The 21,166-nt window shown below is 54.4% G+C and overlaps 1 protein-coding gene across 1 annotated transcript; it reads left to right on the top strand.

Annotated features, from left to right (window-relative positions):
• Window positions 1-2,194: 2,194 nt before the first annotated feature.
• Window positions 2,195-21,091, top strand: STARD10 (StAR related lipid transfer domain containing 10). The gene is made up of 7 exons (XM_067038847.1): window positions 2,195-2,275; window positions 2,655-2,965; window positions 16,979-17,126; window positions 17,750-17,853; window positions 18,457-18,574; window positions 20,385-20,437; window positions 20,667-21,091. Exons 2-7 carry the CDS (start codon window positions 2,759-2,761, stop codon window positions 20,910-20,912), a joined length of 876 nt encoding a protein of 291 aa, XP_066894948.1. The 5' UTR covers window positions 2,195-2,275; window positions 2,655-2,758; the 3' UTR covers window positions 20,913-21,091.
• The last annotated feature ends 75 nt before the right edge of the window (window positions 21,092-21,166 follow it).

Here is a 21,166-nt window from a genome sequence, read left to right as displayed (position 1 = left end):
GAGTTGCCCCAGCTAGCCTGGCCTAAACCTCCAGGCAGGGTTGAGCCCAGGGCATAGCCATCTGAGCCCAGAGGTACCAGGTCATCCACCTTTACTGCCCCAAGACCCAAAAGATTCATTCTTGGTTAATCTATATTTGGATTTGAGTGTTGGTTTGATTTCTGCTATGTGTACCTCCCTGAGTTTGTGTGTCTCAGGCTGGCAGTGCTCTGGGGGGTGGAGAAGTCCTGTCAGTCTGTCCTCACTGCTATCTCCTGCTGTCACCCCAGCCTTATCTCTTCTACCCTAGACTGGGTGATAGGCGTGAGAGGGGTACTGCCCTGGTGCCTGCTGTCAGCTGAGATGTGTGTCATTGGGGCTCTAAGAAGGCAGGAGCCGCCAGGCCAGTGCTCCTCTCTCTTTTCCTCATGGCAGATCCCAGAGGCTACAGTTCACAAAGCAGGCTCTGTGTACCTCTCTTTGAATCTCCCATTAGCCTGGGTATGAGGCTGTCAGATAAAACCACTGAAGCCAGGGGAGGGGCAGTGAATTGCCTAGGGTTGGGATGGAGGCAGAGGACATGCATAGCAGAGAGCCAGAGCCCTGGCCTCCTGAACCCAGATTCAGCCTAACCCCCCTGCCACCCATTTCCACACACTTTAAAGAATGTGGGTTAGAAGGGGCAAGGGTGATTATCTGACTATGCCCCTCACACTAGAGATCTAAGGTCATCACACAAGCCTCGTGGGGACCTGAAACTCATTTTACAAGATTTACTTTGCAGAATGCACCTTGGGGTCACCTGCCACCAGGGCTCCCTGCTCACCCCCTCCACTTTTAAAATTGGGCCTGATTCACACACATCTCAGAGCCCTAAGCACTTCAGGAAGAAACACCTCTATTTGTGAACCCACCGTGACAACTCCTTATCTTTCTCGAGCACCTTTAAGAAAAGCTGTTCCATCCCAGGGCTCTAGGATGGTGAGGCTAGGAGGTTATGCGTTCTGATGCTCACATTCTACAGATGGGAAACTAAGGCTCAGAAAGATGATGGCGACAGCCAGAGCAGAGAAAGGAACCCTGGGGTGGGAGGAGGCTGAGATCTGGATTCTGGGAAGGATGGCCATGTACTCACCGTGTGGTAGTGGACAAGTGATGGGCACTTGTGCCCTATTAGCTGCCCATCCAGGGGAGCTCACCACGGGCCCTAGCTCTCCCGAGTCCTCTGTAGTCAAGGGCCAGTCACTAGGGTCAGTGAATGCTAGCCTTGGTCCCATTGCCACACTCATACTGGCCTCACTTCAGAGAAATTGAACTATTGGCTTCAGTTCACACGGGGCAGCTGGAGGCAGAGCTGGCACTAGGACCCAGGGGGGCAGGTAGCAGCCTCCCTGGCTGAAAGGGGTGGCTGGAGTACTGGTGGACCTACCTCCCCTGTGGCTGTGGAGCTCTGGACAGCCTTGCCTGGGGAGGACAGGGTAGCCCCAGAGCTCTGGGGCCAGATGCTCTTGAGAGCCTAGTCTAATCCATGGGAGGTGTGTGAATACATGCAGGGGTGCTCAGGAGGGATGGTGGTGGACAAGGGCCAGAGTCTGGGGCTGGAGGAGACCCTGGTTAAAGCTCCCATCCGGGAGTGAGATGGGAGTGGAGATTTACCCACGTCTAGCCAGCCTGTGAACCTTGAGGCTAGTGGTTGTTGGGGGATGCAAACTGTGGGCTCTTGATTGTGGTGGGGGGAGTGTGCCCATCTTTAGGTCTCTGGGTGGTTCCTTGTGTCTAAGTAGGTTGTTGCAGAGGTGTGTACCTGTGAGTATGGGAGGGTGTTGGAGAGAAGGGGTTCGCAGGTAACTTCCAGAATCCCTCTTCGAGCACCTCCTCGCCCTTCTTCTCAGAGCCCACTCTATCTGAGCCCCTCCCCGACCCCTGCCTGAGGACTGGTCGGGCCAGGTCCCCTTCGGAGGAGGGTGGGGCGGGCACTAGGACCCGGCGGGGCGGGGCGGGGCTCCGAGACCCATCTGCTGTACCTCCGCAGCCTGGAAAATACCGAGCGCCGGCGAGCGGAGTCCCCGGAGCCCCCAGCCTAGCCCGGGGAGAGGGAGGGCGGGAAGGCGGGGGGCGCGCGGGGCGGGGGGGGGGCGCGCGCGGGGCGGGGGGGCTGCGGGGCGGGGCCGGCGGCGGGACCCACTGCTCCTCCCCCCAGAGCCCCCGCGCAGCCCCGGTCGCCCGGGCAGCGCGGCGGCGGCAGAGGCGCTCGCACCTCCGGCGCCGGCGGGCCCCGGCGGAGCAGCTGGCACAGGTGAGCGGGCCGGCCCCGCGAACACCCCACCCCCATCACGGGCCCCGCGCGCTCCCCGCGCCGGCGCCGCTGCCGAGTTAGTTGAGCCAGTCCGGCCAGCGCTGCGCGGACCCCGCCGGGCCGTCCGTCACCTCGGGTCGCGGCCTCCCCCGGGTCCCGACGCCCCCCCACCCCGCACCCGATACGCAGCCCGCACTCCGGCCCCCAAACCGGAGGTCTGGGTCGCTCCTAGCGGAGGGGGCGGGGGGCGTACTGATCTGTGCCGGCGGTGCGCGCTGGCCAGCCCCTGCCTGTCTCTAACTCTCTACCCGCCAGGACCCCGGACAGCAACACCCGCGCCCCCAGCGCACTGACTCCGGTTCCCAAACCGGTCTTTCAGGTCCCTGGAAGGTGGCGTCAGCATCTGCAGCCGCGTCGACGTTGTTGGAGCTTCCGCGGAGGACCCAGAAGAGCGGGACTAGGACCAGGGCCCTGGGCCTCCCCATGGAGAAGTCAGCTGCCTCAATTGAGCCCCAGGGGCCTCGGCCAGTCCTGGGCCGCGACAGCGTCCAGGTGCCCGACGACCAGGACTTCTGCAGCTTCCGGTCAGAGTGTGAGGCCGAGGCGGGCTGGAACCTGACCTACAGCAAGGCCGGCGTGTCTGTGTGGGTGCAGGCTGTGGAGATGGATCGTACCCTGCACAAGATCAAGGTAGGGTTGCCCTGCAGCAGGTGTAGTCTGCACTGCACCCTTACTTCCTCTGACCAGGGAGTCTCCTGGTTCTCCCAAAGGGTTACAGACATCCGGTTGTACACCTCAGACTCTCCTGTGAGAAACCAGGAGGAGGCACAGTTTGCTGGGCAAGCCCCTATCTCACAGATGGGCCAGCTGAGGCCTGGAGAGGGGGTGTGACTCCCTCTGGCTCACTCAGCCAGAACCCAGGCTTCTGCACACCCCTGCCTGATCCCGGGAGGTGGGCTGCTGTCAGGCCTACCTAGGAGAATGGTCTCCCTCAGGGAGCCCTCTGCCCATGGAAGCCTTCACCACGTCCTGACTTGAGTCATCTGAGGAGGGAGACTGAGCCCCTCTCTCCTGAATTCCTGGTTCTCTCAGCCTGAGCTGGGTCTCTTTCCCCACTCTCTGCACCCTTGGGTGCCAGGGACCTGATTCCTTCCTGTCAGATGCCCTGCTCTTCCTCCTTCCCTCCTGGGTGTTCCCTGAGTCTCTCCTGCAGGGACTCAGGATCCTGGCTGGCAGATCCTGAAAGCAGGGCTTAGATGTTTCTGCCTTACACAAGGCCAGACTGGGGGTGGGCTGGGGGAGGAGAGGACCAGCAGATGCAGGGAAGATTTAGGTACATTCAGCCTCCCTCACAGCCATCAACCCCATTCCTCACAACCCCCTGATTTTCTTCTCTTTGCCAAGATAGGGCCAGCTTGGGGTTTGGAACCCCGTGAGCCCACCTGCCCTGGGGAACTAGATGGGGAATAGGCTGGTGAAGACTCTGATTAAAGGCCTCGGTAGCTTCCTCCAACACAACACATCTGGCATTGCTGTGAGTGCCACTTTTCAAGGGGGCAGGTCTCCCTTCAGTGGAGTCCTGGCAGTAGACTGTACCCTTCCCTTTCTCTTGCCTCACCCTTCCTGCTGTCCTTCTGGAACATGTGGAGGAGTGTATTCCTGTGGTGAGGGGGGGCAGAGATGGAAGCAGGACACTGAACTCAGAGGACACTCCTGCCCTCCCCCTACTTCAGCCCCTCTTGCCTGGGACCTGCTCTTGGATTTGGATTTAGCTCTGGCACCATGGCCTCATACCAGGGCCAGAGATGTCTGACCTTGTGCCTTTCTGCCTCACTTTGTCTTAGTTATTTAGACCTTTGTCCACCTGTCCCCGTGTGGTCTTCTGGCTCACCCATTCTGTCTTCCCTTCTCCCTTCTATAATTCTCTGTCTGCACCCTGGCTATCTGACTGTCTCTTTCTCTCTGGGTTTCCATGTGTGTGTCCCCTCCTGGGACTCTCTACCCAGGCCTGAGGACCCAGGCCTCAGGCCCGTGGGCTGGGGCCTTCCCGGAGGCCTGACCTGTGTCTGAGCCTGAGGAGCAGGGAAGGGAAGGGCAGCTGGTATGTTCCAGCTTAGTGCTCTCTGAGGACAGGGACAGGTCCTATCCTTCTTTGCGTCCTCAGCCTCCAACACAGACAGAGCAGGGATGTTGGTTGAATGAAGGATGGAAGGAAGGAAGGAACGAAGGAGCAAACTGAATGAAAGGTGAGCAAAGTTGCTGTGAGAACAAGGTTGTTTTCCTGACTGTGACCTAGGAAAGGCTCAAGGCTGGGCTGTGCAGTGGGGTGGGGAAGTGTAATTTCCCCACCGAGCTGGCTCTCCAGAAAGAAGAGGAGGGGAAAGTCTGAACTGAGACCAGTACTCCCACCCTCTGTGTCAACAGGGCGGAGCTGCCTCCTCCATCTGGCTTGGTTAATGAATAAACCCAGCCTAGTCCAGGACTGGAGTTGGCAGTTCTGGGGGCCAGAGTGCCACAACGGACCCCTTGTGGCCAGATCAGATTTGTCAGGTGTTCTTCCATGGGAGTGGAGGGGACTTGGAAAAACGGGGGTATTGTGGGCTTGTGGTCAGGGCATACACATGACCTTCCTTCCCTCTCAGACTCAGCAGAAGTTGGAGGTGCCTTTACAACCCCAGTTTCATACTCACCCCTCACTGGGGTGCAAGTATGGACACCGAGGTCCAGAGAGGAACAGGGGCCAGCCCAGGCTCACACAACCAAGTCCCAGCAGAGCCAGACTTGGCACCCAGACCTTTAGCCTCCCTGCCTAGTTCTCTCTGTTGTGCTCCCCACAGTGGAGGGGGGCTGGGGCCAGGAGGTGAGCAGAGCTAGGGTCTAAGGAGGAGGCTGGGGCCTTGGTTACAGGCATCCCGAGATCTCTGATCCCCTCGGGACAGGCAGAGGTCTCTGAGCTCCCCATCCCCAAGATTCCAGGAATCCATTTCTGGTAAGAGCCCCTGCTCTGAGCCAAGCATTTCTCTCCATGGTCTAATTTACCCTCAGGCCAGTCCTGGGCAGTAGTAGGCTTGTCTCCATGCTACAGACAAAGAAACTGAGGCTGAGAGAGGTGATGTCACTTGCCTAAGGTCATATCAGCTGAGGCAGGAGTAGAACCCAGGCCAGCCTGGCTCCAGAGCCCCTGCCTGTCTCAGCTTGGGCTCACATCTTAGTCAACGTTCTGGCATTTGACCCCATCAATAACTCTTTGAAGGACATGGTGTTCTCATCATCCCATTCTTGTTTGATAAATGAGAAAGCTGAGGCCCAGAAAGGGGAGTGGCTTGTCAAGGTCACACAGCAGGTCTGAAGCCAGAGTCCCCAGGGATGATTGGGTCACTCCGGGAGGCTGTGACTCAACCACAGGTATTTGTTGAGCTTCCCGCTCACCACAGCCTGTTCTGGGCCTGCCCTCTGAGCTGGAAAAGCCAGCTGCCTCCTGTACATGCCCTGTGTGCATGATCCCAGGTTGGGGGAGCAGGTCCACCTATCTGCCTACCTGATTGATTTCCTCCACCTCACCCCCTTTTCCCCCAGACTTATCTTCTCCCTGCCCCTGTGTCCAGAGGTTCCTGGAAGACACTGTGGCTCTGGCCCAACATTTGGAGCCAGGACAAAGGGACAGGGCTGCTGGAGGCCACCTCTTCCCTTTCCCTCCCTCCTGGCCTCCGGCCTGGTCTTGTCCCAAGCCTGCACTGTGCTCCGGGCACTGGAGAGGAGGCAGATACCACCTCCTGAGAGGTCAGACTTCATCCCAAAGGCAGACGCTGAACATGGATCCTGGGTCCAAGGCAGAGGGAAGCTTGGAACCTGAATACAGGTCTCTCAGTGCCCAGGCCAGGCTTCCCCACAGCTCCTGTAGCAGTAGAGAAATGGGAAACCAGTGGGTCTGTCATTTATTCAAGCAGGGCCAGCTGGGGAAGAGGCTGAGGTCTAGTCCTGGCTATGGTATTCTTTTGCTGTGTTTGTGACTGTGGGCACATCCCTGCCCTCTCTGGGTTATGTCTCCATCTGTGCCATGGGGCTCTCCTGGCTCCAAGGGCCTCTAAACCCAATGCCTGGGCTGAGGCCCATGGAGAAGGATGAGGCACGGGGGACAGAAAGCAGGAGATGACATGGCCTGCCCAGCCCTGCCCTGGATGCTCATGTGCTCGGGCTCTCTGATGCTGCTGTGTACCTAACCACCTGAGAGGCAGAGGAGACCTGGCCCCTGTCCAGGTGTCCAGACCTTGGTGGAGAGAAGACTGACAATTCCAGGTGACCCCCTGCCCACCGCATGAGGCAGGTGTCCATAGGCAGACCACAGAAGCTGGAGTGGGCCCGGTGGGTAGGGGTCTTGAGGGGCTTGACGGTTGAAGCAGGGGTGCGAGGTCTCCTGGTGGAGTGCAGCTGAGAACCTGAGGTTCCTCTTGCCACAGGAAGCTGGGTGGTGGGGACCTATCTCCTCTGACTTCCTGTCCTACGACTCCTCCTCTTCCCCTTTGGAGAAAGCTTCAGTGACCCCTCCCTGACCTGTCTCACTGTCCACCTGCTTCCACACCACAGGCCCCCTGGGTTCCAAGCTCTTAAGCCAGTGCTCTGGCCTGTTCCCTCTCAGCACCTCATTCTCTTCCCCTATAAAATTTGGGATCATCTCAGGGATCTCCAAGGGTCCTTCTCACTCTTAATGGTCCATGGGACTCAAAAGGGTCATGGGGGAAGTGGGGACAGTCGCAGGGCCAGTTGTTTTCTTCATGTTGTCCCACTGAGTCTTCACAACTGTCCTGTGGCATGAGTCTTATGAACTCCATTGAACAGATGTGAAAGCTGAGGTTCAGAGCAAGAATTCACTTGTGCAGTCAAACAGCTAGAAGGTAGCTGAGGCAGGATCACAGCCCAGGTCCTTGAGACTCCAAGTCCAAGATCTCTTCAATCCCTTGGGCCTGCTTATCAGCACCATTGGGCCCTTCTGTCTCCTGGACCGTGTAGCTCAGAACCTACCCCCGTCTTCTGCCTTCAGTCTCCCTGTACTGTGCCATTGTCGGAGGGCACCCTGGAGTGGTCCCAGCTGAGCAAGAGCCAAGTCCTTACTGTGTGACCTTGGGGGCTCATTTCACCTTTACGAGTCAGTCTTCTTATCTGTGGTGGCAGAGGCAGGAGTTAATTGTGTTTTAGGGGTTTGGATTCAGTGAGTTCAGGTTCAGGCTGGGCCTCTGCCGCCTCTGGGGCTCAGTTTCCCTTCTCTACAGGAAGAACTCCCTTCTCTACAGGAAGTTGCTGGGCAGGTGGTTTGTAGAGGCTGTCCTGGCCTTAGGCCATGGTAAAGGCTTCTGCACTGCTGGACACAGAGTAAGGACAGAGAGCTAAGGCCATGACAGTCTGTGCCATCTGAGAGGTCTCTAGATGGGGCTCCTGAATCCAGGCTGAGGCCCTGAGACCCCTGTCCTAGATGGCTCTAGCTCTGACTTGGTGTGAGGACAGCTGGAGGAAGTAGTCCAGAGCTGTCCTCAGGGGACAGGCTCCCAGAGAGCATGCCCCCAGTGAGTCAGGGTCTGGACCTTCAGGTGCAGGAAATCAGAGAGAGGAAAGGTCAGAGGTGGCTGGAGGCTTTAAGGAAGTCTTTCTGGAGATGCCTGGGTTGGCCTGAGGCTATAGGGGGAGAGCACAGGGTCCAGAGTCCTGGCCATGTGGCCTTGGGCAGATTGCTGCCCCTGCCTAGGCTTTAGCTTTCTCATCTGTCACATGTGAATAGTAGTGCTGCCCTGCCTGTCTTTGAGCACTTCATTCAGGTTGGGGACAAAGAAAGAAATCAAACGAACCCTGCCCTCAAGGAACTCCCAGTTGGATGCTGGGACAGACACTTATCACAGGAGCTGCAGAGACCCAGAGCAGGCCTCTGAACTAGCCTTGGAGGCCAGAGAAGGCTTCACAGAGGAGGAATTCTCAGGTGATCTGTTTGGAATTGGGTAGAGAATGAGGAGTACAAGTTTGACAGCATTGTGAGCATTTCATACAGAGGAACAGCTGTGTAAAGACCCAGAGGCAGGAAACAGGGCAGTGTATTAGGAGAGCTGCAGGTGGTTCATTGTGGGGCTTGGAACTCAGGGGGCTGGAGGTGATTAGACAGCTAGACCAAGGCTCTAGGATTTGGGTCCTGGAGGTTCTAGGGTACCAATGGAGGGTTTTAGACAAGGTGGGTGGTAGGAGGAAGATGCTGCTGTATTTGTCTGGACAGACATGCCAAGGGCTGCACTAAAGCAGGGACTGTGGGGGAATGGAGCAAGGGATTGCATCCAGAAAGATTTAGGAGGGATAAAGGATGGGACATGGTGGTTACAGCATAACTCTTGTGCAGGCTGGGATGTAAGATAGTATGGACGTGCAGCCCCCTGGGGGCAAGGGACTGGTGGGGTGGGTGCCTTCAGTCAGTGTCCATCCACGCTGGGGCTAGAAGAGCCCTCAGCGCGCAGGCTGGCTCTGTTCCTCCATGACCAGGTCCCCAGGCTCTGGCTTTTAAACTTTAACGAGCCCCAGCTCAGTTTCCAGCCGAGAGTCTTTAAAGTTTCAGGAGATGAGAGAGAGGAGGCAGTCCTGGAGACAGATGGGTTTTCTTTCTTCCCCTGTGTCTCCGTGCCTGGCTGGGCCACCTGGAGCCAGGGCTGCGGGTACCATGACCCCAGAGGCCTGGTGCTCTTTAGGGTTCTGGGACCTTAGCTGGGCCGCTCCAGTCTGTTCGTGAGGGGCCAGCGGCCACCGAGATAGATGGGAATTAAAACTCTATTCCCACCCTGCTCCCTTACCTTTACCCCTGATCTGGGCAGGTGAGCATCCACCCTCCACCGCCCCGCCCCCTCCCAGCAACAGGTGAGAGGAAAGGTGCTCAGACCATGCATTGGGCTCGAGGTGTCTCTGTTCCTCCCTGTGCCTCACTTTAGGCATGCTTGGTCTGGCCTCAATGCTCTGGGACCCCTGGAGCTGTAGAAACACAGGGAGTGGAAGAAAGTATCAGACCCAGAACTTAGTGATGAGTCCCACACCAAATACAGACTCCTCTCACCTGTCATTAAGGAGAGGCTGGGCAGGTGGCACTGGGCAGGTGGCACTGGGCAGCTGGAGCTGTTCTCTGGGGTTTTAGCATAATAATTGCCTCCCTGCCTCTCAACCTGGCTCCCTGAAGGCAGCTACTTGCTACCTCTGACCTCTCTCTAGAATTCTTATGTCTTGGGGCAGTTGAACAATGCCTACAAGTTTACCTCCCTCCCCTTCCCCTCCACCACCCAATGGGAAGTACAGGTAAATACTGCCTTTGGTCTCCTCTGCATTGCCTGGGCCATTTAATCTCATCCTTTTGAGTTCCCTGTCACAGCCTGCATCTAACCTTGGTTTCCTGAGAAATCCCTCTACCATCTCCTTGTTGCCTCCTCCCTGTTTTTGGACCCTTCTAGATTGCCTGGGACCTTGTACTAGACCAGGGAAGTGATGAGTCTTAAGGCAGAGGCCCGACAGCCAGAGGGGATGGAGTTCCCTTGTGTGTCTCCAACATTCATTCATTCAACACATATTTATTGTTCACATACTGTATACCAAGTATATCCAGGAATTTAGTGGCAAACCAGACAGATCAGACCCTGTTGTCATGAGTTTACATCCTGAGGGGGAGACAAGCAAAATAGAAGCAAATAACTAAATAAGATACCAGATGGTTGTTGTGTGTTATGAGGGCAGGATGATGTGATGGGAGTTGTCTGGCCTTCTATATTTGGGCCTTCCGTGTGTGGAGCTGGAGTGTATGTGCCTGTGTGTGTGATCTGGTCCTTAGTTGGGTAGATTGTGAGCCCCTCAGGGGCAGAGCACCTGACAAAGGTCATTAAATCCATATTGAGTATGTGTGTGTGTGTGTGTGTGTGTGTGTGTACACGTGCCTAAGGTTGGGTGTGCCTCTGAATGTGAGACTCTGTGTGTGTTTCTGTGTCTGGCATTACTTTGTGTGTGTGAGTCACACCCCCTCACTGCAGCAGAGTTGTCTCTGATTCAATTATGTCTCCTCAGCTGTCTCCCAGTGGCTTCCGCCCCCCAGCTCAGCTCTGGCTCTGCCTCAGTTTTCCCCTCCTTGCTTCCCTGCAGCCTCCTGTCTTTGCCTCTGGGCCTGTCTCTGGGTCTCAGAGTCTCCCCTTGGGGTGTGTTTTCTCCCCTTGGGGTGTGTTTTCTCCCCTTGGGGTGTGTTTTCTATCCCTGTCTCTAATGGTTACTGCCTCTGCCTTTACGTCTCTACTTGTTCCGTTTCCTCCTTTTTGCTAATCTGCCCTGGTTATTTATTCATTCAACAAACCTCTTCTCGTGTCTCCCACCCACTCTGCCAGCCACTGTGCTGCTGCTGGGGACCTGGAGATGGATCAGACCTGGGCCCTGCTCTTAAGGCCTAGTGGGGAGACTGATGGAGATGGTGACAGCCCTTCGTGAGGACTCAGGTCGAGGGAGACGTGGCTGACCACGTGGTGGGGAGCAGTGGCATTTGGGTGGGACCTGTGGGGCCCATCAGGAGTCAGGTGGCAGGCTGAGAAGGTCTTGGTGGGTGCAGTGCAGACTAAGGGTGAGGAAGGAGAGGAGGCAGAGCCAGCGTGGGGAGGACGTTTTGGTTAGGATTTGATCTTGAGGGCAGAGAGAGGCAGCAGAGGCTTTCAAGCTGGGCAGTACCATCATCACTGGGTTTTATTTTTTATTTATTTTTTATTGTATTTTATTTGGTTGCACCACACAGCTTGTGGGATCTTATTTCCTTGACCAGGGATCGAACCCGGGCTGGCAGGAGTGAAAGCTCAGAGTCCTAACCACTGGACCACCAGGGAATTCCCAGCACTGGGTTTTAGAAAGCTCCCTGGCCCCAGGTGGCAGATCGGCCTGGGAGCCAGGAGACCAGTGATGAGGCTGTGGCTGCACCGGTCCAAGCAAGGATGGTGAGGCCTGCCTGGGTCTGGCGAAGAGAAGCTGTTGGGAAGGTCATGGCCAAGCAGAATCCCAGGTTCCAGGCACAGGCGGGGGGCAGAGGGTAGTAGGCATCGGGGTTGGATAATCTAACAGTAATGGATATGGTGAGGGTGAGCCTATGGGCTGTCCAGGGGGTGACGCCCAGGAGGATGTTGCAGATGCAGTCTGGAACTTGCTAGGGCCCAAATCTGGTTCACTTCCCAGTTCCCTGCTGCCCAGTTGCAGCCCTTGCACACAGCTGACTCCGGGCAGTAGTGAATGGATGGACGGAAGGGCAGGGCCAGGTGAGGCAAGAGAGGCGCCTGGGGGCTTCCCTGGTGGCGCAGTGGTTGAGAACCCGGGACACGGGTTCGTGCCCCGGTCCGGGAAGATCCCACATGCCGTGGAGCAGCTGGGCCCGTGAGCCATGGCCACTGAGCCTGTGCGTCCGGAGCCTGTGCTCCGCAACGGGAGAGGCCACAACAGTGAGAGGCCTGCGTACCACCAAAAAAAAAAAAAAAAAGAGAGGCGCCTGGGGCCCAGAATGTAAGGAGGCACATGCAGACACGGCCTGGTCCTGGCCCTGTGGAAGGGTGTGTGGCTGCTTGTGGAAGCCTGCTTAAGTAATAACAGCTTCTGTTTTGGGGGTATCTATGTGCCAGGCATATTGCATACATTATCTCATTTAATTTAATCACAACATCCCCATGAGATAGGTACTTTTTAAAGATTTTAATTAATTTATTTATTTTTGGCTGCATGGGGTCTTCGTTGCTGTGTGCAGGCTTTCTCTAGTTGTGGTGAGCGGGGGCTACTCTTCGTTGTGGTACGCGGGCTTCTTACTGCGGTGGCTTCTCTTGTTGTGGAGCAGGGCTCTAGGCACGTGGGCTTCAGTAGTTGTAGCACACGGGCTCAGTAGTTGTGGTGCATGGGCTTAGTTGCTCCGCGGCATGTGGGATCTTCCTGGACCAGGGCTTGAACCCATGTCCCCTGAATTGGCAGGTGGATTCTTAACCACTGCGCCACCAGGGAAGCCCCAAGATAGGTACTTTTATTATCCCCATTTTTCACATGAGGAAACAAAGACTCAGGTGAGTTAAATCTTGTGCCTAAGGGGAGGAACTGGAATTGGAACCTGGGATTGCCAGATTCACAGCCTGCAGGAGTCACCCCTGATGGCCTTCCTTGCTTGTCCATTCCCTTCTGACCATGGCTCTATGGGGTTCTGGGCAATCCCAGTTGTCTACCTCATGGGGTTTGGAGAGAGTGGAGTGTAGGGGGTATACAGTCTAATTTCTCTGGTGTCACCTGCTCCCTCTGGGCCTCAGTTTTCTCAGCTGTAAAATGGCGGCATGTGAGACTTCCTGCTGTAAACCAGGCCTTAAGGGCTTTGCAGCCAAGCATGGCTTGCTCCTTGGCTGAGCAACCCCAGCAGTGCCCGTTCAGTTCTGGTTTCCAGGAGGAGCTCCCAAGCGTCCAGCCAAAGTGAGTGACTTGCACTGGGCCCAAGGGCTGTGGATTCTGGTCAGAGCCCCGCCCACCAGGTGCTCTCCTGAGACTCACCTCTACCCCTACTGTTCCTCCAGAAGCCTCTTAGAATTACCTTGCCCATGTGGCAGCTGCAGCTGTGCACAGGAACAATGCTGGATGTAATTTACCCCTCCTGGCTCATGCGCGCAGCCTCCTGGGGGCTGTGGAAAGAGCTGGGCCCAAAGCCAGACTGGCCACCTGCACCTCCTCGGTTTCCTCACCTGCAGCGCTGCCTCCACAGCCTGAGTTCTCCCCTTCCCAGCAGGCCTCACAGCTGACCTTCCTCCCCAAGAGCCTGCCCTGAGCTTGGGAACCCTTTGAAGTTTCTTCTTTATCTTAAAGATAAAATGTTATGCAGAGTTTATGCTCACCTCAGTGCCTGGTCTGTCTTGTGGCTCTGTGTGCTCCTCCCACTGCCTGCTGTCTCAGAGGGAGGCCCCTGGTCCTGAAGCCACAGAAGTCCAGAGGGAGAAGAGGCAGTCTGGGCAGTGTAGGCCTTTCTCAGAGTGCACCCAGCGGTGGGTGCAGCTTGCCCTGGGGGCACCAAGGCTGGCCTGAGGGAAGAGGAATCCCCAGGTTGGATTCTAACCTACAAAGCATAATTCTTTTGTCACTACTCCTTCATACAGTCAATGTCTGGAATAACACGTTTGAGGACTTGCAAAGCCAAACCAGCTTCCCTACTTGGATTTAGAGAAGTTCTAGTTTCCTCAGAAGCCACACTTGAGTGCTCCTTCATGGTTAAGAGTATTGGAAGATCCGGTTTTGAAGTTCTGCTGCTTTCTTGCCATATGATTTGGACAGGTTGCTTCCTCTCCTGAGCCTCAGCTTTCTATTTTGCAGCACAGCTCACCAGGGGGGTGAAGAGTGAGTGTGTGTGTTGAATGTCAGGTGCAACACCCAGACCTCAGTGTCCCTGCACAGTGGAAGTTTGTCTGTATGCTCCTGATGATGCCACATCTGGCCTCTGCCGTCTTCTCCATCCCATCCTTGTCATCACTTTGTTCAATCACTCATTTATTCATTCACTCATGTTTCATTAGTCTCTCTCAGTCTGATATAGTTCCTGAGTCTTTCCTTGACTTTCATGACCCTGACACTTAGAGGCCAGATATTTTGTAAAAGTCCCTCATTTTGGGTTTGTCTGATACTCCTTATGATTAGATTTAGACCATGCATCTTTGGCAGAAATATCACATAAGTGGTACCTGTATTCTTTTTATTGCATCCTATCAGGAAACATCCAGTTGTAACTTGTCCTATCACTAATGATGTTCACTTTGATCACTTGATTAAGGTGGTATCTGCCAGGCAATGTGAAATTACTGATTTGATGGGAAGGAACTTTGAAACTATATAAATACCCTATTCCTCATTAAACATTAAATTTATTTATTTATTCATACCTGTATATACTTTGGTTTCCTATTTTATTCAGTGGAATATAATCTGTTACTATCATTATTTATTTTAATACACAAGTTGGCCCAGCTTTAGCCCATGGTAGGGGACCTGCTGTCCTGTTTGCCTGGGACTGAGGGATTTCTCGGGATACAGACTTCCCATGCTAAACTGGCAAACCCTGATGAGTTGGTCATAGAACCAGCGGGAGCCCTTCACTCTGGCTCCTGTGTCTGCTGGGCAAGGTCCCTATCATTCTGTAAGTACGTTGTCCTTACTTTCTGGCACAGTGAGATGTTCCAGGTACATCTTATACTTACTCCAACTTAGCCCTGGAATTATGCATTTCTCCAAGAAGACCTGGAAGCAGGACCTTTGAGTATTAGGCTGCAGCACACCATGGGCACTGGAGCAGATGGAACTCATTCAGCTTCCCTACAGGCCACACTGTTCTCTCTGCCAGGGCCACTTGCTAGATGCCTACCTTCCATGCTGAGCTTCTCCATGAAGACTGATTCCCCACATGCCTCACCCCACACAGCTGACTACCTCCTCTGTGCCCCATTGGGCAGTTTGGGCACCTCCCCATTTCCAAGTTGGTCTCCTCTCTCAACTGGAAGCCTCTGAAGGACAGGCCTCAGATTCATCTCTGACTCTTCTGTGCTCTGCACAGAGCTGAAGCTTGTTAAATGACTGGATCTAGTCATACCACCTGGTGGAGCAGAAAAGCAAACAGAGGGCAGGGAGGGAGGATGACACACAATGAGTCTTTGCAGGCTGGAGCTGTCCTTGAACTTTGGTTTTCTTAACCAAAATGGAGCTAATCTCTCAGAGTGTTGCTGTAGGAATAAAATCTGGTAATGTGTAGAAAGCCCTTAGGATAGTGCTTGTGGTGAGCGCACCTCTCAGTATCTCTGGGAAACATTTTTATTTAATTTTTTTTCATTATTGCAGAAGCAGTACTATATATTTTAGAAAATTAGAAATACAGACAGCAAAAAGAAAATAAAGCTATTATATGCTCATCATTTATAGATTTCCACTGTTAACACCTTAGCGATTGTGCTTCCCGGGTCTTTTCTGTGCGTATATTTTTCCCCCCAAATGAGATTATATCATGCATTCCATTTTGTAACTTGCTTTTCTTCAGGTAGCAGCCTCCACCATTTTGTTTCAGTAAATTTTCAGCACACCTAATTATTACTCAGATCATATTCATATTTCTCCTGTTGTCCCAAATATGTCCTTATAGCTGTTGTGTCCAAGCCAGTATGTAATCCAGGACCACACTTTCTATCTGGTTGTTTGTCCTGTAAGTCTTAGTCTAGCCCAGTTCCTTTCTTATGACATTGACCTGTAGCAGAGACTGGACTAGTAGCCCTGCAGAATGTCTTACCATCTGGCTTTGTCTTGTATTCTTATGGTGACACTGAACTTGCTCCTCTGTCCATTTTATTTTCTGTTAAGTGAAGCGTATCCAGGGCTTGATGAGTTCACTGGTGCCTAGAATACCCAGTGGGTAGTGTCCTTCCTGTGTCCTCTCATCACCATTAGTGGTGCCAGGGCCTAACCCAAGATTAGGGGGAAGGTGATGTGACCCCTCCCTCATATGGTTGCATGTTTACTTTTTAGTAGAAAGTAATGTGTGGTTCCCTTGGCACCATCTGAACACCCAGTTCTGGGAAACCTTTTGAAACTACACAATAGAACTTGTCCACTTGCTGAGGGGAACATAACCCTGGGGTTTGGGCTTTCGGGTGAAAAAAAATCACAGAACAACAATATGGACTGAGTTTCATCTTGCTGAGTGTAAATCTAGTAAAACCTGGTTCTGTTTATTTGCTTTCCAGACATGTGATCTAGGTTAAATCCCAGCTTTGCTACTTACCAGCTGGGTGACTGTGGGCAAGTTCCTTAACCTCTCTGAGCCTTAAGTTCCTCTTTGGATTTCTTGTCTGGTAAAGTTATTGTGGGGGTTAAATTTTTTTTAAAAAGTGTCCTTGGCTCTTTTCTCCCCTAGATGGAAAGCTCTTTGAGAACAAGGCTAATAAATAGTAAGAAATCCAAAGATGTTTGTTGGGGGAATTCCGTGCAGTCCAGTGGTTAGGACTCCTGTGCTTCCACTGAAGGGGGCATAGGTTAGATCCCTGATCGGTAAACTAAGATCCCTCATGCTGCACGGTGTGGCCAAAAACAAAACAAAACAAAACCCCAAACCAAACCAAACCAAACAAAAAACAAAGATGTTTGTTGGATGGCGGGAAAAAGAAAAAAAGGAAGGCAAATGGTGATAAGTACCAGGTGATAAGTACCATGGAGGAAAGACATCATCCATTTAGGTATTTGTTGGTTCATTCATGCTTTCATTTCATTTAACATGTACTCATACCAGGCTCTGTACTGAATTGACTGAACCTCTGCCCATGAAGTTCAGAGACCTGGAGGGCACAGATAAAGAGATTCAGTGTATGGCAGTCCAGAAAGTTGGCTGGGTAATTCAGGAAGACTTCCTAGAGGAGGAGACTGGGATGAATGGGGAGGTTTGGTGGTGGCTGAGATGGGGAAGATAGTCTCTGGATGCAGGGGTGCATGTGCATTTTTCCTGGCACAGGTGGCTTCTGGGAGGGCTGGACAGGGCTCATGGCAAGAGGTGAGCCCATGCTGGCTTCAGAGGTCACTGTTCCTCCCTGTCCTCCTTCTCCTCCTCCCTCCTTGCCTGTCTGCCCTCCCATCCCCTAACCAGGACTTTGAGCCCTGTGTGACCCTGACAACCCATGTGTCTGTCTGCAGTGCCGGATGGAGTGCCGTGATGTGCCAGCAGAGACGCTCTACGACGTCCTACATGACATTGAATACCGAAAGAAATGGGACAGCAATGTCATTGAAACTTTTGACATTGCCCGCTTGACAGTCAACGCTGATGTGGGCTATTATTCTTGTGAGCAGACGCGAGCATGCCGATCCCAGCCCCCTCCACCTCCATCCAGGCCTCCAGCCCAGCCTCCTCCTCCCACCTTCCCTCCTTGGGGTCACTCCCATGGCCAGTCTGCTCAGAGACCTGAGTGCAGAGATGTAGGGCTGCCCTCCCTGAATCCCTATCCACTCCCAGACACTTGAGCACACATACATGTGCACTCCCAAACACATGTGTACTCCCATGTTCAAGTATACACATTCCTTACAAACACACATGCACAGTTATATACAAAACCCACAGCCACACGCCACCTACTCACAGTCACACATTTCATGGACACGCTCACAGTGATACCATTATTTTCTCATACACTCACATTCACATATACAAACAGATCAGGCCAGCAAGGTAAGGGCTGTGTGAGGTTGTGAGGAGCAGGGATGGCTGGATACAGGAGGGGAAAGGGTTCTGTTCTGTCTCTTTGCTAGTTCCGGAAACTAGGTCTGGTGGTGGTGGTGGGGGGTGCCTGTTTGGACCAGGGGGAGCTCGCAGTTAACCAGGCATCCCTATGTCTCTGGGCTTTGCCACACCCTTTCAGGCAGGCAGGCCAGGGCTCTGGCTGAACTGTCCCTTGCCCTCTACAGGGAGGTGTCCAAAGCCCCTGAAGAATCGTGATGTCATCACCCTCCGCTCCTGGCTTCCCATGGGCACTGATTACATCATTATGAACTACTCAGTCAAACATCCTGTGAGTCAACCTGCCTTCCCTGCTGGGTGGTGTGGTCCTGGCTGCTACCAGGACTTCTCTGTGACTTCAGGCCAGGCATGAAGCCTTCTGTCCCTGTTTCCTTCCTATACAGTGAGAATAATGGTTCCTGTCATCCTGCTGGGGCTTTCAAGCAGATGAGGAGAGGGCGGTGTGGGCCATCACTGTGGACAAGTGGGTGGGATGGACTGGCTGGGAAAGGGGGAGCAAGAGGTGAGAGGTAGGGTTCTCTGACCCTCCCTGAGTCTGGGTCTCCATGGCAGGCAGGACAGGCAGGTGCAGCTGGCCTGGGCAAGGGTGTGTGCGTGTGCGTGTGCATGTGCGCGCGCGCTCATGCGCGCCCATGTGTTTGCTCATGAACCCTGACCCCAGACTTGGGTCTTTATGGAGGGGAACAGGGGAAGCTTAAGAAGGGCAAGGATGACTCCTGCTTCCTCCCTTTCTTCTCACCCCAATATCAGGCCTGGCCTGGAGTAGATGCTAGGGGATGTGAACCAACTCTGTCTGTGTGTGTTAAGTGTACTTACAAAGACACCTTCTTTTCCCACACCTTGAGTCTCACCTCCCTGTGCCTTCCATCCCCAGAAATACCCACCTCGGAAAGACTTGGTCCGAGCTGTGTCCATCCAGACGGGCTACCTCATCCAGAGCACGGGGCCCAAGAGCTGCGTCATCACCTACCTGGCTCAGGTGGACCCCAAAGGTGAGGGCTTGGCCCTGGAAGCCCATCATGGGATCCTTCTGTATACCGCAGGGGATGGGGCTTGATCTACTTGATCTACTGGGATCCAGAAGGGCCTCTGTTAGGAGGTGTTTTGTATTTGGGGGCATGTGCACCCAAAACATTCTTTGAACCAAAGTTTGAGACTTTACAGTGGTTTGAAAAGCAAGGGCCAAGGTGGTAGCCGCTGCTCCGTGATGAAGCTTATAGCTCTCTTCTTGGACTCCCACTCCCCCATGCTCTGACTTGCTCCCTGCTCACTGACTGCTCCCACTCTGTCTTGTTGGCTTCCATCCTGAAGGTCTGGGTTTCCTAGGCCCCAGTCCTTTTTGCCTTGGGAGGGCTCAGCTACTCCCCAGGCTTCTGTGGCTAGGTTGACCACATGTCTCTCTTTGCTGAGATCCAGATCCCTGTGGCCATTGGCCTCTTGGACGTGTCCTTCAGAGTGTCTCTTAGGACCTGAGGCTCCCTGTGTCCGATGCTGAACTTACTGTCTCCCTTCCTAACTTGCCCCTTCTCCTAAGTCTCTTCCCTCCAGTCACTCATGCCAAAAACCTGGTGGTTGTCTGGGGTCCCCTCTTCTCAGCTCCCAAATCTAGTCACTAATTATTGATTTTACCTCCTAAATAGCTCCTGAATCTGTCATTTCTTTCCATACTCAGCGACCTTGTCTGTCCATACAGCTACCAGAGGGATTTTTCCAAAGTACTTATTTCCTTGTGACTCTCTTCTGCTTAAAGTCCTTTTGTGACTTTCCATTGCCCTCAGAGTAAAGTCCAAGCCCCCTCCCCAGGTTTCCCAGTCCCTCCTCATAGCTTACACCTACCTTCCTACCTATCTAGGCAGCCCTTTCCCTCGGCCTAGAAACACCTCTCTGCCCTTACTCATCCCTCCAGGGCTGCTTCACCACCTCTATCCCTGATACCCAGAGGAGTCACTGGCTCCCTGCCCTGTGGACCCATCCCCCTCTAGCAGAGTATTTGGCATACTGTTGGGGCCCCCCAGGCAGTGAGTTCCTCTCTCGGTCCCCAGGGCTGGTCCAGGGTGGGTATCCCTGAGTGAATGTGGAGTGAGTGAAGGAATGGATGAATGACTAGAGGAGGGGTAAGCCTTGAGCATCTTTGCTTGGGTATGCCCCCAGTACCACCGAGGGCCCACTGGCCCAGGCCCAGAGCTCCCCAGCACGTCACTGAGTGAGTTTATTGTGTGTCAGAGGCAGAGCAGACACTTGGGAATCAGACAGGGTGGAGAGCTGGGCTGTGGATTCTAGGTTAGGCCAGGCTGGAGTGCTTAGCCAAGAGGTCTATGTAGCAGCTAGGCTTCCTGGGCCAGGGGGCTTGGAAGGACAGGCAGAGCAGCGGATGAGCACCAGGGCCATTCAAGGTAGAGGGACTGGGTATGAGAAAAGGGAGGTCAGTGTGAGTAGAGGGGAGGTAGCACGTGGGAGCTCGACTGGCCAGGATTTCAACCCAGGTGTTGCCTGGGTCACCTAAGACCTGTGGTTTTCTTTTGTGTAGCCCTTGGGCTGAGCAGAGGGCAGAGGCAGGGGTGGTGGAGGTGGGGGGTTAACAGAGTTGAGCCTGAGGACCATGGTCTGAGGTAGAAAGAGGGGGTGAAGATGATGAAGTCTTATAGGACTTGCCTCACAGCGCCCCCTCCCTAAGGAGAAGAGTGTGTCCTCTCTGGAAGCCCCAGGCTGGAGTGAGGGGGCTGGTATGTGTGTTTGTGGGGGGCTGGTTTCCTGAGGTTGCTGCTTCCCTTTTCTCCTCACTATCCATTCCTGCCCTCATAGGCTCCTTACCCAAGTGGGTGGTGAATAAATCTTCTCAGTTCCTGGCTCCCAAGGTGAGGAGGCTTGGGACTTTGCAGGTGTGGAGGTTGGGGGAGAGGGTTCCAGGGTGAGGGGGTGGGGTCAGGGGCGGAGCTAGGTCTGAGGGGCGGAGTTATGGAAACTGGATCAAGAGTCAGGAACCTGGGAGCTGCGGACTGAGCCGCTGGAGGGCGCGGGAGGGGATGTGGTGAAGACAGTCCGCTCCCAGCTCACCCCTTACTCGGTGGTGCGGCGGCTCCGCAGGCCATGAAGAAGATGTACAAGGCGTGCGTCAAATACCCTGAGTGGAAGCAGAAGCATCAACCGCACTTCAAGCCGTGGCTACACCCAGAACAGAGCCCGTTGCCGAGCCTGGCGCTGTCGGAGCTGTCTGTGCAGCACGCGGACTCGCTGGAGAACATCGACGAGAGTGCGGTGGCAGAGAGCCGGGAGGAGCGCATGGGCAGCGCGGGCGGCGAGGGCAGTGATGATGACACTTCGCTCACCTGAGCACGGCACCACAGCAGGGACCAAGACAAGACGGGGCAGACGGAGCCCAGGGGTGGCGGATGCTCCCGTGCTTTCTCCCCTCCCCCACTCCTTGCGCCTCCTGGGGACGGTGGGCTCCGGCCCAGGCTGGCGCTGCGGCGTGACGGGACACAGCCCCAATAAACGGTCCCACAGACTCAGCCGGCTCATCACTGTGCCTGCTTCCCACTTGCTCAGGGCACAGGCGCTGCCCTCAGTCCCTCTATTCTACAGTT

This window comes from Kogia breviceps, chromosome 7, assembly GCF_026419965.1.
Source record: "Kogia breviceps isolate mKogBre1 chromosome 7, mKogBre1 haplotype 1, whole genome shotgun sequence".
NCBI lineage: Eukaryota > Metazoa > Chordata > Mammalia > Artiodactyla > Physeteridae > Kogia > Kogia breviceps.
This window is presented reverse-complemented; position numbering and strand designations above follow the sequence as displayed.